This window comes from Phoca vitulina, unplaced genomic scaffold (assembly GCF_004348235.1).
Source record: "Phoca vitulina isolate PV1807 unplaced genomic scaffold, GSC_HSeal_1.0 scaffold8, whole genome shotgun sequence".
NCBI classification, from domain to species: domain Eukaryota; kingdom Metazoa; phylum Chordata; class Mammalia; order Carnivora; family Phocidae; genus Phoca; species Phoca vitulina.
The window spans coordinates 79,564,950-79,583,051 of NW_022589711.1; the positions used below are offsets into that span (position 1 = coordinate 79,564,950).

At 36.9% G+C, this 18,102-nt stretch overlaps 2 protein-coding genes across 5 annotated transcripts in view; one reads left to right on the forward strand and one right to left on the reverse strand.

Annotated features, from left to right (window-relative positions):
* The first annotated feature begins 1,025 nt into the window (after window positions 1-1,025).
* Window positions 1,026-14,977, forward strand: TRIM59 (tripartite motif containing 59). 4 transcript variants are annotated; one of them, XM_032407319.1, is made up of 3 exons: window positions 1,026-1,154; window positions 2,125-2,202; window positions 10,741-14,977. In XM_032407319.1, the coding sequence occupies exon 3, from the start codon at window positions 10,744-10,746 to the stop codon at window positions 11,953-11,955; it is 1,212 nt and encodes a 403-aa protein (XP_032263210.1). In that variant the 5' UTR covers window positions 1,026-1,154; window positions 2,125-2,202; window positions 10,741-10,743; the 3' UTR covers window positions 11,956-14,977. The 4 variants fall into 4 exon arrangements, with proteins under 4 accessions (XP_032263210.1, XP_032263212.1, XP_032263211.1 ...); XM_032407321.1 differs by having other exon boundaries at window positions 2,125-2,198; XM_032407320.1 differs by lacking the exon at window positions 1,026-1,154 and adding an exon at window positions 1,161-1,239.
* Window positions 14,978-15,047: 70 nt separating this feature from the next.
* The window catches only part of SMC4 (structural maintenance of chromosomes 4), a 38,315-nt gene continuing 35,260 nt past the window's right edge, over window positions 15,048-18,102 (reverse strand). The window contains exons 20-24 of the mRNA XM_032407318.1: window positions 17,768-17,941; window positions 17,114-17,296; window positions 16,733-16,965; window positions 15,825-16,008; window positions 15,048-15,374 (exon numbers count right to left, since the gene is read on the reverse strand). Of these exons, the coding sequence (XP_032263209.1) occupies window positions 15,222-15,374; window positions 15,825-16,008; window positions 16,733-16,965; window positions 17,114-17,296; window positions 17,768-17,941 (927 nt within the window). The 3' untranslated portion in view covers window positions 15,048-15,221. The remainder of the gene's footprint in view (window positions 15,375-15,824; window positions 16,009-16,732; window positions 16,966-17,113; window positions 17,297-17,767; window positions 17,942-18,102) is intronic.

Sequence of the window (18,102 nt, forward strand, 5' to 3'; positions counted from 1 at the left end):
CAGGGAGCCCGACGCGGGGCTCGATCCCAGGACCCTGGGATCATGACCTGAGCGGAAGGCCCACGCTTAACCACTGAGCCACCCAGGTGCCCCCAAGGCTGTTTTATCTAGCACAGTGTCAAATGACTTTTCAGTATAGTTAAGAGATGGAAAGTGTGTAAGAGTCTTGAGATAGAGCTGGATAAAATTTCTCAAGAAAAAAAGGTTAAAGGACTAGTGAACTGCATGTTTTCTGATTCTAGGGGCTTAAGGTGAAATAGGGCGAAGAGATTGAATCAGAAATCAGGAATAGTGAACAACAGTGGTCATCTGTAGGCGATAATTTCACGAGGTTGGGAAAAGGAGGGAGGGAGATGAGGGAGATGGTCCTAAAGAAGTCCTAGGGTCCCACTAGCTGTCACAGAGTAAGTTCTCTTTAAGAGAACTGTAATTAATCAGAAGCCCCCTCCCCTACACTCAGCCAAGAACTCTGGTAGGTCCAGGTAGGGAAACTCGGAGTCAGGGGAGGACGGAGCTTGCAGGCTGGGTTGCGTGTGCCGGTGGGAGGCTTCCCGCTGCAGGGAACCTGTGAGGTAACAATGGGAGACGCTGCACTTTAAAGCCTAGAATCAGGACGTGCCAGATTGGTTCCGAGTAAAAAACAGTCCTATGAATGTTTCTTGTGGGGGTAGTCAGCCGCCGCCAGGCTCCACCTCTCCCGGGGCCTTGGACGACGTCCCACCTCCCCAAGGCGGCGGCGGCCCAGCCTAAGTCTGCGGCTTCCAGGGGCACCCGCACGCACTGAAGCGTCTCCTGCCGCGTGCCTCCGCAGCTTCCGAGAGGCGGGCGGGCGCCTAGTGCGCAGGTGCGGGAAGCTGGCCCAGGGCTTCGAGCCAAGCTTTCGCAATTACGCCCCCGCCTCCGCAGGCGCTACCGGCCGTTTACTTTTGAACGGCGGCCGCGCGCTCTTTCCCATTGGCGGACGCTACGCAGTTGAATGTTGCTGGGAGACTGCGCCTGCGTCGTGAGGCTCCGCGAGGCCCCGCCCCGTCTGGGCACCTGAAATCCCTCAGGGCGGAGGAGGGCGGGGACGCTAAGCATCTCGGGGACGCGGAGTGTGGAGGCAGTAGAGCTGTTCTGGCCTGTTGGAGTAGGTTGGTCTCCAACTTCCCGCGGTGAGTCTAAGGAGCGTCTCTTCGGGTTCGAGAAGGCATCTCTGGGTCCCTCTTCTTTGCCTGTAAGCGCAGGCAGGTGTACTGGGTATGTTTGGTGGAGAGTTCCAGGGGCTTGATGATGGAGAGGATGGGCATGGGTCCTGCATTTATTCTCTCTCGTCCCAGAGGAGGAGGTTGCGGAACCTCGTTTTCCTCCGTCCCGTATGTACGGAGCTAGGTTTCCGTGAGGGAGCAGGCCGTGTGTGGTGGGGAGGGTGAATGAGAAGAGCGGGACTCCACAGACCCGGTCTGCCTCGCGTGGTTTCGGGCGGGGGGCGCCGGGGCGGTGGAAGTGCATTAGGAGGGAGGCTCGGGAAGATTTGTCCTAACCCTTGGAGAAAGGGAAGGGTGCGGTTATGTTGAGGCCCTTCTTTGTGAGAGGTTCTCATTAGACTTAACAGTGGGTGTAATTATGCCCATTTTACAGGTGTGAAACCTCAGTTCTGAGGGGCAATAGGAAAAACTGACCCAGGACGCCACAACATTTAAATGGCAGAACTGAGCGATGTAGAGACGTATTGATGGGAATAATCTAAATCAGTATTTAATTTTAGGCTGACAAGATCTTTCACTCCCATGGATGTTTCTTGTCTTCAGGTTAGCTTTAAGAAGTCTAAAATGCGCACGAATGTTCGCTCCGTCATCACCATTGTTGGCTAACATTTTCAAGTACTCGTAAGATACTTGACGCTACAAAAAGAGGTCCTTTGTGACAATATTTGGTCACAGGATTGTTGGGATTTTCAGTGTACAAGTGATACCTCTCCTGCACCAACAACTGTTGATATTTGTCACTATTTTTATAAAACACAATGAGGCATAGGGGAGATAAACGTCAAAGAGTGAAATAACCATTCCTGTGATGTCATATTTAATACATTCTTTGAGAATGTAAATCTAAAATACTAAGATAAAATTATTTTAATTTCAGAATAGGAATAAAAGAAACTGAAAAAGTTGGAGAAGATCAAGTATATTCAGTCACTAAGCCAGAAGATCAGCAAAGTAGGTAAGCCCTGAAAGATTAAGTGAATACAAAAGAAATCCTCGGTAAATTTTTTTAAGTATGTGATTTAAAGTGTAAGTTGAGATTTTTAAATCTTGTGAAAAAAGACATGTTGGTGTATAAAATTCAAGCCATCTAGGAGGAGCATAAAGTGAAAACAACTCCCTCATCTGACCTATACCTTAGTCACTTTTGTATACCCTTTCAGAAATTTTATGAGGATTTGTGTACATCTAAACACACAAATGGTATCATTTTATACATACAGACCTGCAAGTTGCATTTATTACTTAAGTTATCTGGATACCTTTTTACTCTGCCTTTACATACTGATTTGCATTTTTTTTGATGACTATGTAGCTATCCTTTGAAGTAAGGTATCATAATCTAGTCTGGCAAGGTGAAATTTTGATTTCAGGTAATGTTAGTTTTAACATTACCTTTCAGCAAACATATTGCTGAATATATTTTCACTGTGAAAAGTACTGAGGAAAAAGCAATGAAAATCTGAATTTCTCATTTCAGTTCTTGATTAAATCACATAAGTAGTTTCTTTTTTAGTTTGGGGAAATAGGTTGATGTCAAAATGCAAGAACAGTGCAAATGGGCCGAGTTAAAGTCATATCTGACCATAGGATTTTTTTTTTTTTTATTTGAAAGAGTTATGGTGACCCTTCATTATTTTTGTATATTTATATGTGCAAAAGTATCTTTAAAATCTTGCCCTATGTATATAGATGGCACAACTGTAGTATTTCTAAAGTAATCTTGAATTGCATAAAATGTGCTTTGTATCAGTTAGGGCGACAAAGATGTGAGACCCAATCAGAATTTTCCCAGCCTTATAGCTGACTCACACTATAAGTTCTAGAGCAACTCACTTAACTCTATAATGTAAACATAATTTTCTTCAGAGGTTGTAAAATGTAATGGATGTTTTATTACTATTTATGTTTAGAGATGAAAGGCATTATTAGTGAATTAAAATTAAAAAAATCATTTACACACTACTGTGTAATAGAATGGATAATGATATTTTTTTTGTACTGTTTAGTTCTCCATAATCTATTCTCAGTACTGAGCACCTGTAATATGCTAGTTAGACATTATGGAGGCTCTGTGCTCTCTCTCTCAAATAAATAAATAAAATCTTAAAAAGAAGGGAGTCACTAGGTCCAGTCTACACTCAAGGGAATGGGATTACAAAAGGACATGAGTACTAGAAGTGGAGGTCATTGGGGGCCATCTTGGAGGCTGCCTATCCCAGATAGCTAATGGCTTATTAAAGAGCTGACAACTCTTGGGTCTTTCAATACTAGCAATTTTGTTAATTCATTGTTTTCCTCATTTATTTTTATTATTTTTCTTCTGCCTTTCCTAGGTTGGTTTTCCTTTTTTTCTCTTTTGAAGATTTTATTTATTTGACAGAGAGACAGCAAGAGAGGGAACACAAGCAGGGGGAGTGGGAGAGGGAGAAGCAGGCTTCCTGCAGAGCAGGGAGCCCGATGTGGGGTTCGATCCCAGGACCCTGGGACCATGACCTGAGCCGAAGGCAGACGCTTAACGACTGAGCCACCCAGGTGCCCCTAACTCTTTTTCTTTAGATGAATCCTTTTTATATTCCTTTTGTTTGGTAATGGAAGTATATAGCTTCAGCTCTGCCCTATACATTTTTTTTTTTAAACCCTATAGATTTTCCTAAGAGTATTTTTGTTTCACATGAATAAAGTACATCTTGGCTGGGTACAGAATTCTTAGGTCATATCCTTTTCCTTCTAGACCCTGTGGACATTGCTATATGATCTTTCAGCATTCCTTGTTGCTTTGGAGATGTTCTGGTTATGTACCACCATGTAACAAATATCTGAAGGCTTGGCTGGCTGCATGTTCATGATGACTTTTTCGCTCACATGTCTGGTACTTCATTGCTTCTCTACTTTTCCTCTCTTGCCAGCAGAGTAGTCTGAACTTTGTTTTACATAGTGATTCATGGCTCTGGGGCAATAACCTGCCAGGCTAATTAAGGGCTATACCCAGAACGGTCATAGCATCCCTTGTACTTTATATCCTGTTGATCAAAGTAGTCACATAGCCTGCCCGGGTTTTTTGTGGGGAAGAGATTTCATCTTTTGATGAAGGAGTACCTCTGAAGCCACCCTGTGGAGGAGCATATGTGGGAGATAATTGTTGTGGCCATTTTTGGAAATTAAAATTTCCCAGAAGAGAATTCTGAGACCATTGTTTTTTCCTTTTTTAGATATCTTACTTTTTTGCCTAGATGCTTGTAGGATTGTCTCTGTCTAAAATTTTATGTTTTTAATTAGATGTTAATAGTTGAAAATAAAATAGCAGTATTTAGGTTAATAATGAAGAATAGTAGTCCCCTGCCCTCACTCTCCCCACTCCTGCTTCCTGCTCTCCAGAAGCAACCACTTTCATTTAATGATTTATTTTGGTATCTGTTTATAGATTTTTTTTTTTTAAAGATTTTATTTATTTGACAGAGACACAGCGAGAGAGGGAACACAAGCAGGGGGAGTGGGAGAGGGAGAAGCAGGCTTCCCGCGGAGCAGGGAGCCCGATGCGGGGCTCGATCCCAGGACCCTGGGATCATGACCTGAGCCGAAGGCAGACACTTAACTGACTGGGCCACCTGGGTGCCCCTAAGATTTAGTTCTTAAGCACTGTTTCCTTCCTTTATTCCCTCCAGCCAATATAATTGTCATTTTCTTAGTTTGGGCTGTTACAACAAAAATACCATGGACTAAGTGGCCTAAACAACAGATTTTTCACAGTTCTAGAGGCTGGGAAATCCAAGATCAGGATGCCAGCATAGTTGGGTTCTGGTAAGAGCTCCCTTCCTGGGGTGCCTAATCACCTCCCAAAGGCTGTACTTCCTAATACCATCACATTAACGGCTAGGATTTCAACATGAATTTTGGGGGGACACAGGCATTCAGTCCATAAGTCATGTTTTTTGGTAAAATCAGTATTTAATATTATGACTAATATGATAAATGAGCCATATATTTCCTCTCATTTCATGATTCTGTCACTTTTCCCAAACTTTAGTTTTGTCATCACCTCTCAATATGTTCAGACACTTGAAATACTGTCAGTTCCATTTCTTAAAGACCTTTTGGATTCCTTTTGGATCTGTCTTCTTTTCCCAGACTAGTTCTTTAGGCTTGCTGCACAGTTGTCCTGGATTTAATTTCACTATTAATCTGGTGAGAATTCTTGCTTTTCTTTTCTTTTTTTTTTATATTTTTTATTTTAAAGATTTTATTTATTTATTTGAGACAGTGAGAATGAGAGAGAGAGAGAGCACATGAGAGGGGGGAGGGTCAGAGGGAGAAGCAGGCTCCCTGCCGAGTAGGGAGCCCGATGTGGGACTTGATCCAGGGACTCCAGGATCATGACCTGAGCCAAAGGCAGTCGCTTAACCAACTGAGCCACCCAGGCGCCCCACTTTTCTTTTCCAAAATTTATTTTTCTGGGTATAGAATTTTAGGTTGGAAGCCATTTTTTCCTGAGAACATTGAGGGCATTGCTTCACTGCCTTCTAGTTTCCAGTGTTGTTACATACATACAACATAGATAAATCCAAGACATTCATCCTAGAAGATATACATAGGTAAAGTTTTTGCTCCTTTTTTCCCTCTCAGAAGTCTGAGCTGGATATAGAAAACTGCTGGTGCATAAAATTTCATACTAGTTTCCGGAAGGACTAGCTTCTAAGCATGAAAACCACCTTTATCTTCTGTTTCTAGGGCAATAACCAGAGTCAGAAAGTTGCTGGCCTTACAGAGTTGTTTTCAACCAGGCTTGCTTCTGTTAACCAGTTCTGACTTGTCATAAATTTATTGCCTAAAATCAGTTTTTAAGAGCAAGAAGAGGGTCATCCAAGAGTCGGATTTTATTTCTGTGTCTTCAAGTTAACTACAAACTTCTAATTAAATTTTATTAAAAATGTTTATGTACTGTGAAAGTTAACTTTTGAGACCATATTTGCTTTCTATTTTATATGAGCTCAGGAGATGACATTTTCTTTCAGTATTGTTATAAATATCTTCATTGTAAACAAAGTTGAGCTTTTGGGGTCCCTAAGTGGGTCTCAGGGAAAAATGTTTTCTAGCCTTTTGTCAAATATGACTTTAGAGGGAAAGGTTTGATTCTGTTTTAGGCCTAATTTTGGCACTTAAACATTAAATAGCTCTAATATTAAATCTAAATTGAATATATGTCCACTGATCAAATGTTATTTTTCCCCTGCAAAGTGCTGTTTTGTTTATTCCTTCATTATGAATTCTGACATCACTAAAATCCTCTGAGAAACATGTTTGTTTTTCATGGGTGGTTTTGTGTGATTATAGAGCTCTCTGTAGATATGGTGTAAAGTCATGAAATCTTCCCAGCATGCATTCTCTTGGACTTATCTGCAATGAATGTCATCTTCTGTACTGTTGCCCAATTACTTAATTTCCTGGAATGTTTCACAGTTGAAGCTTAGGATCTGTGTGACACATTTTGACTCAATAGGGTTCTGAATATTGTCAATCTGAATGGAGTAATTTTTGATAGACTCTCCTGTTATAGCTTTTCCTAAACAAAGTAGAGATTTTGCTGTTTTTTAAAAAAACAAAAAAGTAAGATCTGACATTAACGTTGGTTTCTGAAGGGGTAGTGTTTATTCAACCAATGTTGAGTGAATCCTTACTATGTGTTTAGTGAATACATGTAGTGAATACCTACAAGTTCTGTGTTTAGACACAATTCCTGCCCTTATTGCAGGCTTACATCCTAATATATAGGAAAATATTACAAAATTCTCTTAATAACTCCAGTTAAATACCATAAATTGGCAGTACAGCATTCAGTGAGATTAATAAGAGACCTAATTTGGGAGGAGGCAGGGCCCAATTTGAGACTTGAATAAGAGTTTGATTTTAAAAATGTGAAGGAGCATAGAGCCAAAAAGTCTAGAGAGGTTTTTAATAGTTAATAAAAGTACACAATTATTTGTAAATGTCTTCTCAAATTACTCATCTTAAAAGTTAGTTTTATAGAGGATGATTTGGTAACCTTTATATTTTACATGAATGGGACTTGGGTTTTTTGTTTTGCTCTTTAAGGTTCTCTAAATGGTGGTGTAACTTGCTTTTTCTCTATCAGAGCTAAGTAATTCCTGGAGATTGTGGCTTGAATTTGAGGATAGGTACAAACTAAGACTGTAAGACGAGGTAGGGTACAAAACTGTCAGGCTTTTGATGTTGGAAATGTCAAAAGTATCTTGCCAAGAGGTCAAGTTACTATTGCTGGGTTTCTTTCATTAAGGAAAGAGGAATAATGATGTTCTTTACCACTAACGCTCTACTGGTCAGTAATTCATAGTTAATCCCAATCAACACTTCATCTTTAAAACTGATTTTTATTGGAAGGACTAATTAAAAAATGTTTTTCCCTTCCAAATCTGCAAATTAGAATTATTACTTTGGAATATTAAACTACGCTGATCCTGGACTTTAAGCATACTAGTATTTCAATTGAAGAAGCTAAGAAATTTATAGTAACTGTTACTAGAGAAATTTAATACCTTGCCTTAGGAACTATGGTTGAGCCAACTGGGAACATGAATTCTTTTGAATTAAAGAATATAGTTTTGCTAATCCCAATTTGTTATTTAGTAGGAATGTTTAATCTTGCCTATTTTTGCATAATTAAAAAAAAAATCCATGGGACACCTGGGTAGCTCAGTTGGTTAAGCGTCTGCCTTTGGGTCAGGTCATGATCCCGGGGTCCTGGGATGGAGTCCCATATCGGGCTCCTTGCTCAGCGGGGAGCCTGCTTCTCCCTCTGCCTGCCATTCCCCCTGCTTGTGCTTGCTCATGCTCTCTCTCTCTGGCAAATAAATAAAATCTTAAAAAAGAATCCTAACTTATTTTTGAGTATAAATGATGCACATTACATTAGTTTCATGTGTACAACAGTTTCAGCAACTCTATATTCATTATGGTATGCTCACACAATTATAGCTACCATGTCACTATACAGAGCTATTAAAATACTGTATTCCCAGTGTTGTACCTTTCATCTTCATGACTTATCCCATAACTGGAAGCCCGAACCTTCCTATCCCCTTCACCCATTTCACCATCCCCACCCTCCCCCTGACCACAACCACTTTTTTCCCTGTATTTATGGATCTGTTTTGGTGTTTTTGTTTGCTCATTTATTTTTTAAAAAGATTTAATTTATTTTAGAATGAGAGAGAGCACTAGCAGGGGGGAGGGCAGAGGAAGAGGGAGAGAGAGAATCTTAAGCAGACTCTGTGCTAAGCAAGGAGCCTGATGCGGGACTCGATCCCATGACCCTGAGATCATGACCTGGAGTTGAAACCGAGAGTCGGACACTCAACCAACTGAGCCATCCAGGTGCCTCTGCTCATTCGTTTAGATTCCACATATAAGTGAAATCACATGGTATTAGTCTATTATTTTGCTTAGCATAATACCCTCTAGGTCCATCCATGTTATTGCAGATGATAAAATCTCATTTTTCTATGGCTGATTATTATTCCATTGTTTCTATATATTTATCATACACACACACATATATACATACACACACACATACATATATATGCATACATACACACCAGATCTCATCTGTTCATTTATGATGGACACTTCTACTGCCTCCGTATCTTGGCTATTGCAAATAATGCTGCAGTGAACATGGGGTGCATACGTCTTTTGGATTTAGTGTTATTTTCGTTGGATAAATATCTAGTAGTGGAATTACTGGGTTGTATGGTATTTCTATTTTTAGTTTTTTGAGGAACCTCCATACTGTCTTCCAGTGATTGCACCAATTTACACTCCATCAACAGTGCAGGATTCCGTTTTTTCCACATCCTTGCCAACACTTATTTTTCTTGTCTGATACTAGCCATTCTGACAAACCTAAGGTGGTGTCTCGTGGTTTTGATGTGTGTTTCCCTGGTGATCAGTGATGTTGAGCATTGTGTCGTGTCTGTTGGCCATCTGTATGTCTTTGGAAAACTGTTTATTCAGGCCCTCTGCCCATTTTTTAATTGGATTGTTTTTGGTGTTGGGTTGTACAAGTTCCTCATATATTTTGGATATTAACCCCTTATCAGATAGGTGGTATTTGCAAATAACCTCCCATTGCCTTTTCATTTGCTGGGCAGAAACTTTTAATTTTGGTGTAGTTCCAATTTATTTTTGCTTGTTTCCCTTGCTTAAGGAGACATATCTAGAAAAATGTTGCCAAGACCAATGTCCCCATAGATTATTTTCTATGTTTTCTTTATGGAGTTTTCAGGTTTTACATTTGGGTATTTTAATCCACTTTGAGTTTATTTTTTTATATGGTATAAAGAAAGTGGTCCAGTTTCAGTCTTTAGCATAGAGCTGTTCAGTTTTCCCAGCATCATTAAAGTGATTATCTTTTCCTCATTGTATATTCTTGTCTCCATTGCCAGAGATTGGCCCATGTAAGTGTGAGTTTATTTCTGGGCTATCCTGTTCATTGATCTTTGTGTTTTTGTACCAGTACGATACTGTTTTGACTACCCCAGCTTTGTAGTATAGTTTGAAATATGGGATTGTGGTACCTCCCACTTTGTTGTTCTTTAACAAGATTGCTTTGGCTATTCAGGATCTTTTGTGGTTCCATACAAATTTTAGGCCTATTCTAGTTCTATGAAAAATACTATTGGTATTCTGATAGAGATTACATTGAATCTGTAGATTGCTTTAGGTAGTATAGACATTTTGACAATGTTCTTCCAGTCCAGAGTGTGGCATATTTTTCAACCTGTTTATGTTGTCTTCAGTTTCTTCCATCAGTGTTGAATAGTTTTCAGAGTACATGTCTTTCACCTTCTTGATTTATTCCTAGGTATTTTATTCTGGTAAATGTGGTTAATTTCTTCCTGCTACTGTTAAGTGTATAGAAATGCAACAAATTAATTTTGTATACTGCAACTTTACTGAATCTTCATTTATTCTATCTAAGTTTTTTGGTGATCTTTAGGGTTTTCTATATAAAGTATCCTGTCATTTGCAAATAATGACAGTTTTACTTTTTTTTTTTTTAACCAACGTAGATGCCTTTTCTTTTTTCTTGTCTGCTATGGCTAGGACTTCGAGTTCTTGTGCATAGTTTAGATTTTAGCACTTAGAATGTAAAAATTGCACAGGTTATCATTAAGTAGACTTCAACAGAACACTGAATTTTACTTTTGCAAAGAAGCAAACTTAAATAACTTTAATTTGAAGTATTTACTACAAATTAGAATTGTTTAGCATGATTTTTGTCCCAAAGTAAGCTCTTAAAAATGATGTCTACATTATTAGGAATTGTATTACTTAGAAAGCATTTAAAAATCTTAATTATCTTTTAAATGACAAGCACAGTATATTAATAGTTTTGAGGTTAACACCTAAAACTTTATATGGTATGTACAAGTGTCTTTGTTACATGGAGACTTAAAATATTTTCTTCTCTTGACAGGAAATGCACAATTTTGAGGACGAGTTAACATGTCCCATTTGTTACAGTATTTTTGAAGATCCTCGTGTACTACCGTGCTCTCATACATTTTGTAGAAATTGTTTGGAAAACGTTCTTCAAGCATCTGGGAACTTTTATATATGGAGACCTTTACGAATTCCACTCAAATGCCCTAACTGCAGAAGTATTATTGAAATTGCTCCAACTGGTATTGAATCTTTACCTGTTAATTTTGCATTAAGGGCTATTATTGAAAAGTACCAGCAAGAAGACCATCCAGATATTGTCACCTGTCCTGAACATTACAGACAACCATTAAATGTTTACTGTCTCCTAGATAAAAAACTAGTTTGTGGTCATTGCCTTACCATAGGTGAACATCATGGTCATCCCATAGATGATCTTCAAAGTGCTTATCTGAAAGAAAAGGACACGCCTCAAAAACTGCTTGAACAGTTAACTGACACATACTGGACAGATCTTACTCGTCTTATTGAAAAGCTGGAAGAACAGAAATCTCATTCAGAAAAAATGGTCCAAAGTGATAAGGAAGTTGTCCTACAGTATTTTAAGGAGCTTAGTGATACATTAGAACAGAAAAAAAAAGTTTTCCTAGCTGCTCTCTGTGATGTTAGCAATCTGATTAATCAAGAATATACTCCACAAATTGAAAGAATGAAAGAAATAAGAGAGCAGCAACTTGAATTAATGACATTGACATCATCTTTACAGGAAGAGTCTCCACTTAAATTTCTTGAAAAAGTTGATGATATCCGCCAACATGTGCAGGTTTTGAAACAAAGACCACTTCCTGAGGTTCAACCTGTTGAAATTTATCCTCGAGTAAGCCAAATATTGAAAGAAGATTGGAGCAGAACAGAAATTGGACAAATTAAGAAACTTCTTATTCCTGAAATGAAAATTTCTTCAAAGAGGATGCCATGTTCCTGGCCTGACAAAGATGAAAAAGAAGTTGAATTTTTTAAGATTTTAAACATTGTTATAGTTACTTTAATTTCAGTGATACTGATGTTGATCCTCTTTTTTAACCAACACATAATAACCTTTTTAAATGAAATCACTTCAATATGTTTTTCTGAAGTCTCTCTATCAGTTTACCAAAGTTTATCTAACAATCTGCATGATTTAAAGAATATGCTATGTCACACTTTATATTTACTGAAGGAATTCATGTGGAAAATAGTTTATCGTTGAAAATTCAAATCTGAATTGTTTAAATAGGCTTATTCTGTACAGCAGACTAAACCATTGCTAAAGGGAGAAATAGGGTACGATGGATAAACAAAATAGCCAACTGACCTATCAGAGTTACAACAAATATATAGAAATATGTTAAACCATCCATGTTTCTTAGATGATGGAAATACGTCAAAGTTAGAAATCATACATAAGGTGTCTAAACCAGAGTAGTATCTAGTTCACTTGCTTTAATACATTATCCCATTTACTTTATTGCTGTGGCATTGAAACATTCCTGTATCAATACTATCTTTTAGCATTTTTTGTCTTTTAGCATTCTATTACTGCAGTGGTTAGTGTTGCAGTTCTTTATGTATAGTTTTTAGATTAAAAGATGGCAAAATCCTTAGAGTGTATAGGCCTTTATTTTGATGTGGCTTGAAAGCCTTTGGCCAAATAAGGATGGTGAGTAGAGGTTTTAAATTCAAGTAGCAAAGTCTAAAAGTGATAAGGGATTGCTTACGTTAAGGATATTTTTGATCAAACATACCTGAGGCATTTATATATTTTAAGATAGATTTAAGAGCCCTACAATGTTTATCAACATTCATTCCTGACAAAGTTACTGCTTTTGGAAATATTTTGGGAACAGTGACCTTTTCAAATGATGGTCTTATTTTATTCTGTGGTTTGTGTAAGTTTGACTTTTTGGTTAGTGCTTTAGTCTTGCCAGTCAAATCAGTTCTTAGATTAAAAATTCAAAACATGTTACCAGCATAGTATATTGTTGATATATTCCATCATTTGATTTAGGTGGCATCATGTTAACTCTATTTGTCTTAAAAATGGGCTTTTCTGCCATTTGCTTAGGCTATTATCAAAGTACCAATAATTTAACTTTCTTGAATTTTGCTTAAATGGGAGCCTGTGTAGCTCTTAAGTCAAATCCCTTTGATTAGTTTCCTTATTGTTAACAGGGACTGGAATTGTGGTGCTTGTGGTAGGACTTTTGTCCATGGAAACTAAGTAAAAGGTCATTTGTTTTCCAGAATTCCAAATTGGCTGTTGCTCTTAGATCCATTCCCTAGGAACCCTATCTAGTTCAGAGACTTTTCAGGTCATTTTAGGGAATGCTCCTGGTTCTATACTACATATAAATTATAATGAATTAATATGGCTGTAGTTCTAAAATGCTCCTAAAGTCTTATCTGCTGAGAATATCTTACCACAAAGATGCCTGGCTGTATCAAGTCAAATATATGACCAGAATCAGAATATGTATCTAGCACAGTTAATCGTGTGGGCAAAGAACATTTGGAGGGTATTAATAGAGGTGGTGGGGGGAGCTAAATATTAAGGTATTGAAATATAAATACAACATATTAACTTTAGACTGAAGTTGATTAGTCACAATACAAAAATGCCACATACTTTTGAATACGTATATTAGTAAGCACTGAAATTTTGTTAGCTATTTGTGTCAAGCACTTAATGTCACGTCTGAAGTAGGTATTAACTTCTACTTTCTGTAGGTAAGCAAACACAACGAAAAGTGATTTGCCCGCATATGGGCAGCATATGGGAGACAGTGTCTTTCCAGAGTTCCTGCGGTCATGCTACCAAAACTTTAAGCCAGGATTTTTATTCAATTAGGACTAATAATCATCTATAAGATTGGAACATATACACACATTTTAGGTTTGACATTACCATTTTTTAAGTTGCCAGTTCTTAGACGAAACTGAATTTTATGTAATGTGCATGAATATAGTCAAGAATACAAATAACTGATTAATACATGCTGTTTTTTAATTCTTACCTGGAGGATGAAATTGTAAAATTTAAAGTATGTAATCTTGAAATATTTCTAAGTTTTATGTATAACAAAATATATATTTTAATAAACTTATTTTGCTATTCTATTTGCATTGAGTGGCTTAATAAGGTGCTCAAACTCGAGTGGTAGCTTTGGGGAATTTTCATATGGGTTATGGGAATTATCTATTTTAAATCTTTAAGACATGTCATAGAGCTTTAGTACTAGAGAGTATTAAGCTCCATTAATCACTGCTTTCACTGATGAAAAAGCACTTGATTATAGTTTTACCTTTCCCTTATATCTTGATTTAAAACAAATGACCATACTTGAGTTTCAGATCTTGCTTTATTTAAGTCCATGCTAATGTATTTACATATTTAATGACTTGTGATATAAACCATCTTTGTGGGATCTTTTTAGTACCTAAACAATGGTTGCTGAATATTGAGCTAATAACTTTGTTTTAATTCCTTAGAATCAATATCTAGAAATCAAATAGCTAGGGCAAAGACTTGATTCAATACCAAAATTCCTCTTGAACCCAAGTGGTTGCCAACTTCAGTTACACGGTTAACACTGAGCTAATGCAGTGCAGAAAAGAGTGTCCTGGCAAATGGATAGGCAAATACTCCATCTTCATTTCCATTTATACTAAGGAAGTTAACCCCTACACACTTCATTTTTTATGAAGCAATTACCTGATGAGTATCTTATTCATGTTCAGATATTGTCTGTTTGCTGGCCCTCTTGCAAGTTTTAAACACAGAAAAGCATATAAAATATTTAAATTTTCATCTTGCAGAATTCAGAACTGTTTAAAAAAGCGTTCCCATTGTTTGGGTAATAAATAGTGACTAAACTATTATAGTAAATAGAATACCTTAAGAATTTATTCAATAGTAGTTGGCAGGTTTTTCCATTGTAGATTAGAGATCCATGATGGTATGCTGCATCTTGATTAACATGATATAGTTTAGAACTTACTATTCATGAATTAACACATTTTTAACTCTGTTGGTAACAGCTTGGGACTAAGGGCAAATCACCTGACCCTCCCAGGCATCTTATTTTCTCCATAGCCTGCTGCTTACAAAACGGTCAGATTCCCAGTCTCCTAGAAGCAGGTATATAGAGTATTTTTTAAAAGATTTTGAGAGACAGAGTACACGAACAAGCAAGGGAAGAGGCAGAGGGAGGGAGCCTATAAAGGGCTCAATCCCAGCACCCTGGCATCATGACCTGAGCCAAAGGCAGATACTTATAACCAACTAAGCCACCCAGGCGCCCCTAGAATATTTTATTAGACTTTATAACATGTCTCCTAATAGCATAAAATAGAAGCCAGTTAGTTATATGATTCAGTTTAGGAATATGTATTTTACATAATTTATAATCCTTTACAAATAGAAAATCATAATACAATATGCTGATTCAATTTAAGGAATCCTGGGTATAAACAAATTCAACAAAGTCCTTTAGATGCGATTTGTTTTGGGTTTACTGCAACACTTTTTGTTATATTGTATGTCTTGTATATTCCAATAAGTCTGTCTGAAATCTCAAACATATTATTTCGAAGAGAAATTATTATGAACTGGGCATTTTTTGTTTGTTCCTAAAGAGAAAGAAAAAATAGGTTAGAAGTATTAATAACAAATCATAATAAACATCTAAACTTCCCTGAAATGTTTTTTCTGGGCAATAAATTCAACATTACTTTGATAATTAAGATGAACAGGAATGATAGCATGGGTAATTCATGACACAGATTTGAGTTTGAGAGGAATTTGGGTATTTTTGGAAGCATGATTGCCTAGAAGTCTTCTAGTGGGAAAGAAATCTAAGGAGACTAGAGATTCTAGTTGTGTTTCTGCTACTAATTTATATTTTAACTTGTCCAAATTGGAAATATTTAGTTCAAATAAAGGACTTGGTCTCTCTGATACCATATAGGACATGATATTAAGAGTACAGGGGAAAAGCTCAAAAGTAAGAAATAAGTCAATGAATTCCATGTGTATCATTATAAAATTCTCAGAATGAAAACCTCTAAATGATTACTTACATATATATAAAATGCAACAATGGACACATTTTTAAAATCAAGGGCTGCATCAATCTCATCCATGAAGTACAGAGGAGTAGGTTTGTAGTGGTGAAGAGCAAATACTAAAGCCAAAGAACTAAGTGTTTTCTCTCCTCCTGAAAGATTGAAGATCTTCTTCCAACTTTTCTTAGGTGGTCGAACACTGAATTAAAAGAAAATCTCTTCTTAGATTACTCGCAAAGTTAAAGACTTCATGATTTGTTTTCCACAACTGGCTTCTACCATCTTCCTTGGGGATCCTCTAATTTGCTTTTCACAGATCTAAACTTTTTTGGGGTTATTTTATAAAAATGTTATTGGAGAATGAACACAACACCTACCAAAATTTTAAGATTTAAACAGTAAGCCAGTGAACACTTCTTGCTATTCTTCTGTTTCCAGTGCATTTTTTTTGCTTTGCAATTTTAAAATCTTAATGTTAAACTGAAATGGCTCAAAAATTTCAAAAGATGAACTACACAAATATTGTGTAAAATTATTTGCTGCTTGCCCAGAATTTATGCTGTAAACTGCCAATATGTAAACAAATTATTATTTACCATCAAATAAAACAAGCTGGAGTGCTAACCTTCACATCCCACCCTTTAAAAATACTGGCAATTTGGAGATTATGTAGAGAGATGTAACAAGAGGATCTAAAACTCAGTATAGGGACACCTGGGTGGCTCAGTCGTTGAGTGTCGGCCTTCGGCTCGGGTCATGATCCCAGGGTCCTGGGATCGAGCCCCGCATCGGGCTCCCTGCTCTGCGGGAAGCCTGCTTCTCCCTCTCCCACTCCCCGTGCTTGTGTTCTCTCTCTCGCTGTGTCTCTCTCTGTCAAATAAATAAAATCTAAAAACAAAACAAAACTCAGTATAATTACAAACCTGAACATGATTCCTTCAGAGAAAGGGTCCAAGCTGTCTACAAGCTCCAGTTCAGCATCACCTCCCAAAGTTAGCATTTGGTAATTTTCCTTTAATTTATTTGTTATTATATAAAAACCTGCCATGAATTCATTAAGCCTTTGCTTCCGAAGATCTTCATATGCCTGTCTAAACTGATCTCTTTCACAAGTAATTTTATCCAATTCTGCTACCCGCTGTAAATATAATTCTTCCTATGGAAAAAAAAATGAGAAAAACATCTATTCAGTTACTCTTTTGAGATGAGAGTTAAAACTGCTAATTATATAAATTAAAATTCACAATTTAGGCTAAGGACTAAAAAGAATTTCAGACTAAGTCATTTACACAGTTTATTCATACCTTCTTTTTATACTCTGCAATGGCACCAAGGTTTGGTTTCATTTCATGACACTGGGCTTCTAAAAGTGCAATTTGATTTGTTATAGAATCTGGGTTCTTAATTGCTTCAAGATCCTCTGGGCTTAAAACTGCAATCTCTTCAAGAGGACTATCTTCTATGGGGTGCAATGATATTTTTGAAATCTAAAAGTTCAATTAAGATGAGTGTTAGGGAAGGCACAGAACTATAATTCATTTTTTATTAAAAAAAATCAAATCACAATATGACAAATTACCTATCTACTAAAACAATATATACTAAGGAATTGTGGCTAATTTCTATAGCAATTATTTTTCAAAGAACATCAAGAAAAAAAAAAAAAAAAAAAAAAAAAAGAACATCAAGAAAAATAATTGTAGTGTTCCAAAGTGTTCATGTAGCCTTTTGTTAAATCTCTGAATCAGCCCTGGGGTGAAAATGAACCATTACCCAGATTTCTCTCTATATAGAAATTACTATATATTGTTCATTATGTATTCTATAAACCTGAGAAATGATTATCTCTGGAAATTAAGAATCACAACATCTCAAAAATACAAAATAGAAACAAGAAACACAACTCTTTTGTAAAGGATATTTTAAAGTGACATTTAACTAAATGGTAACCATCTTACCTCTTTTTGCCAATATTTTATTTTAGAATTATGTTCAGCCATGTGACCATCTATTTGTTCAAGTTTCAACTTAATACTAAGTGCATCTTTTTGAAGAGCATGTTCATTTTCTTGAATTGTTTTTAGTTCCTGAAGTAGATTACGATGTTCTTTTTGGATCTCTGGTAAGGACTCCTAAAAACCAAGAAGAACTACTATAGATAAGACCTTCCCAAATGGAAAGAAAGAACAGGTATTTTTACATTACAGAGATGAAGAAATTAGCAATCGCTCCCTATGCCCCTTCCATTTTAAAAGTTTATTTACGGAAAAGTTACAGTACTCATATTTTTTTT

Bases quoted from the DNA above. Each gene is read 5' to 3' on its own strand.
- TRIM59 (XM_032407319.1), top strand. From the start codon at position 10,744: ATGCACAATTTTGAGGACGAGTTAACATGTCCCATTTGTTACAGTATT.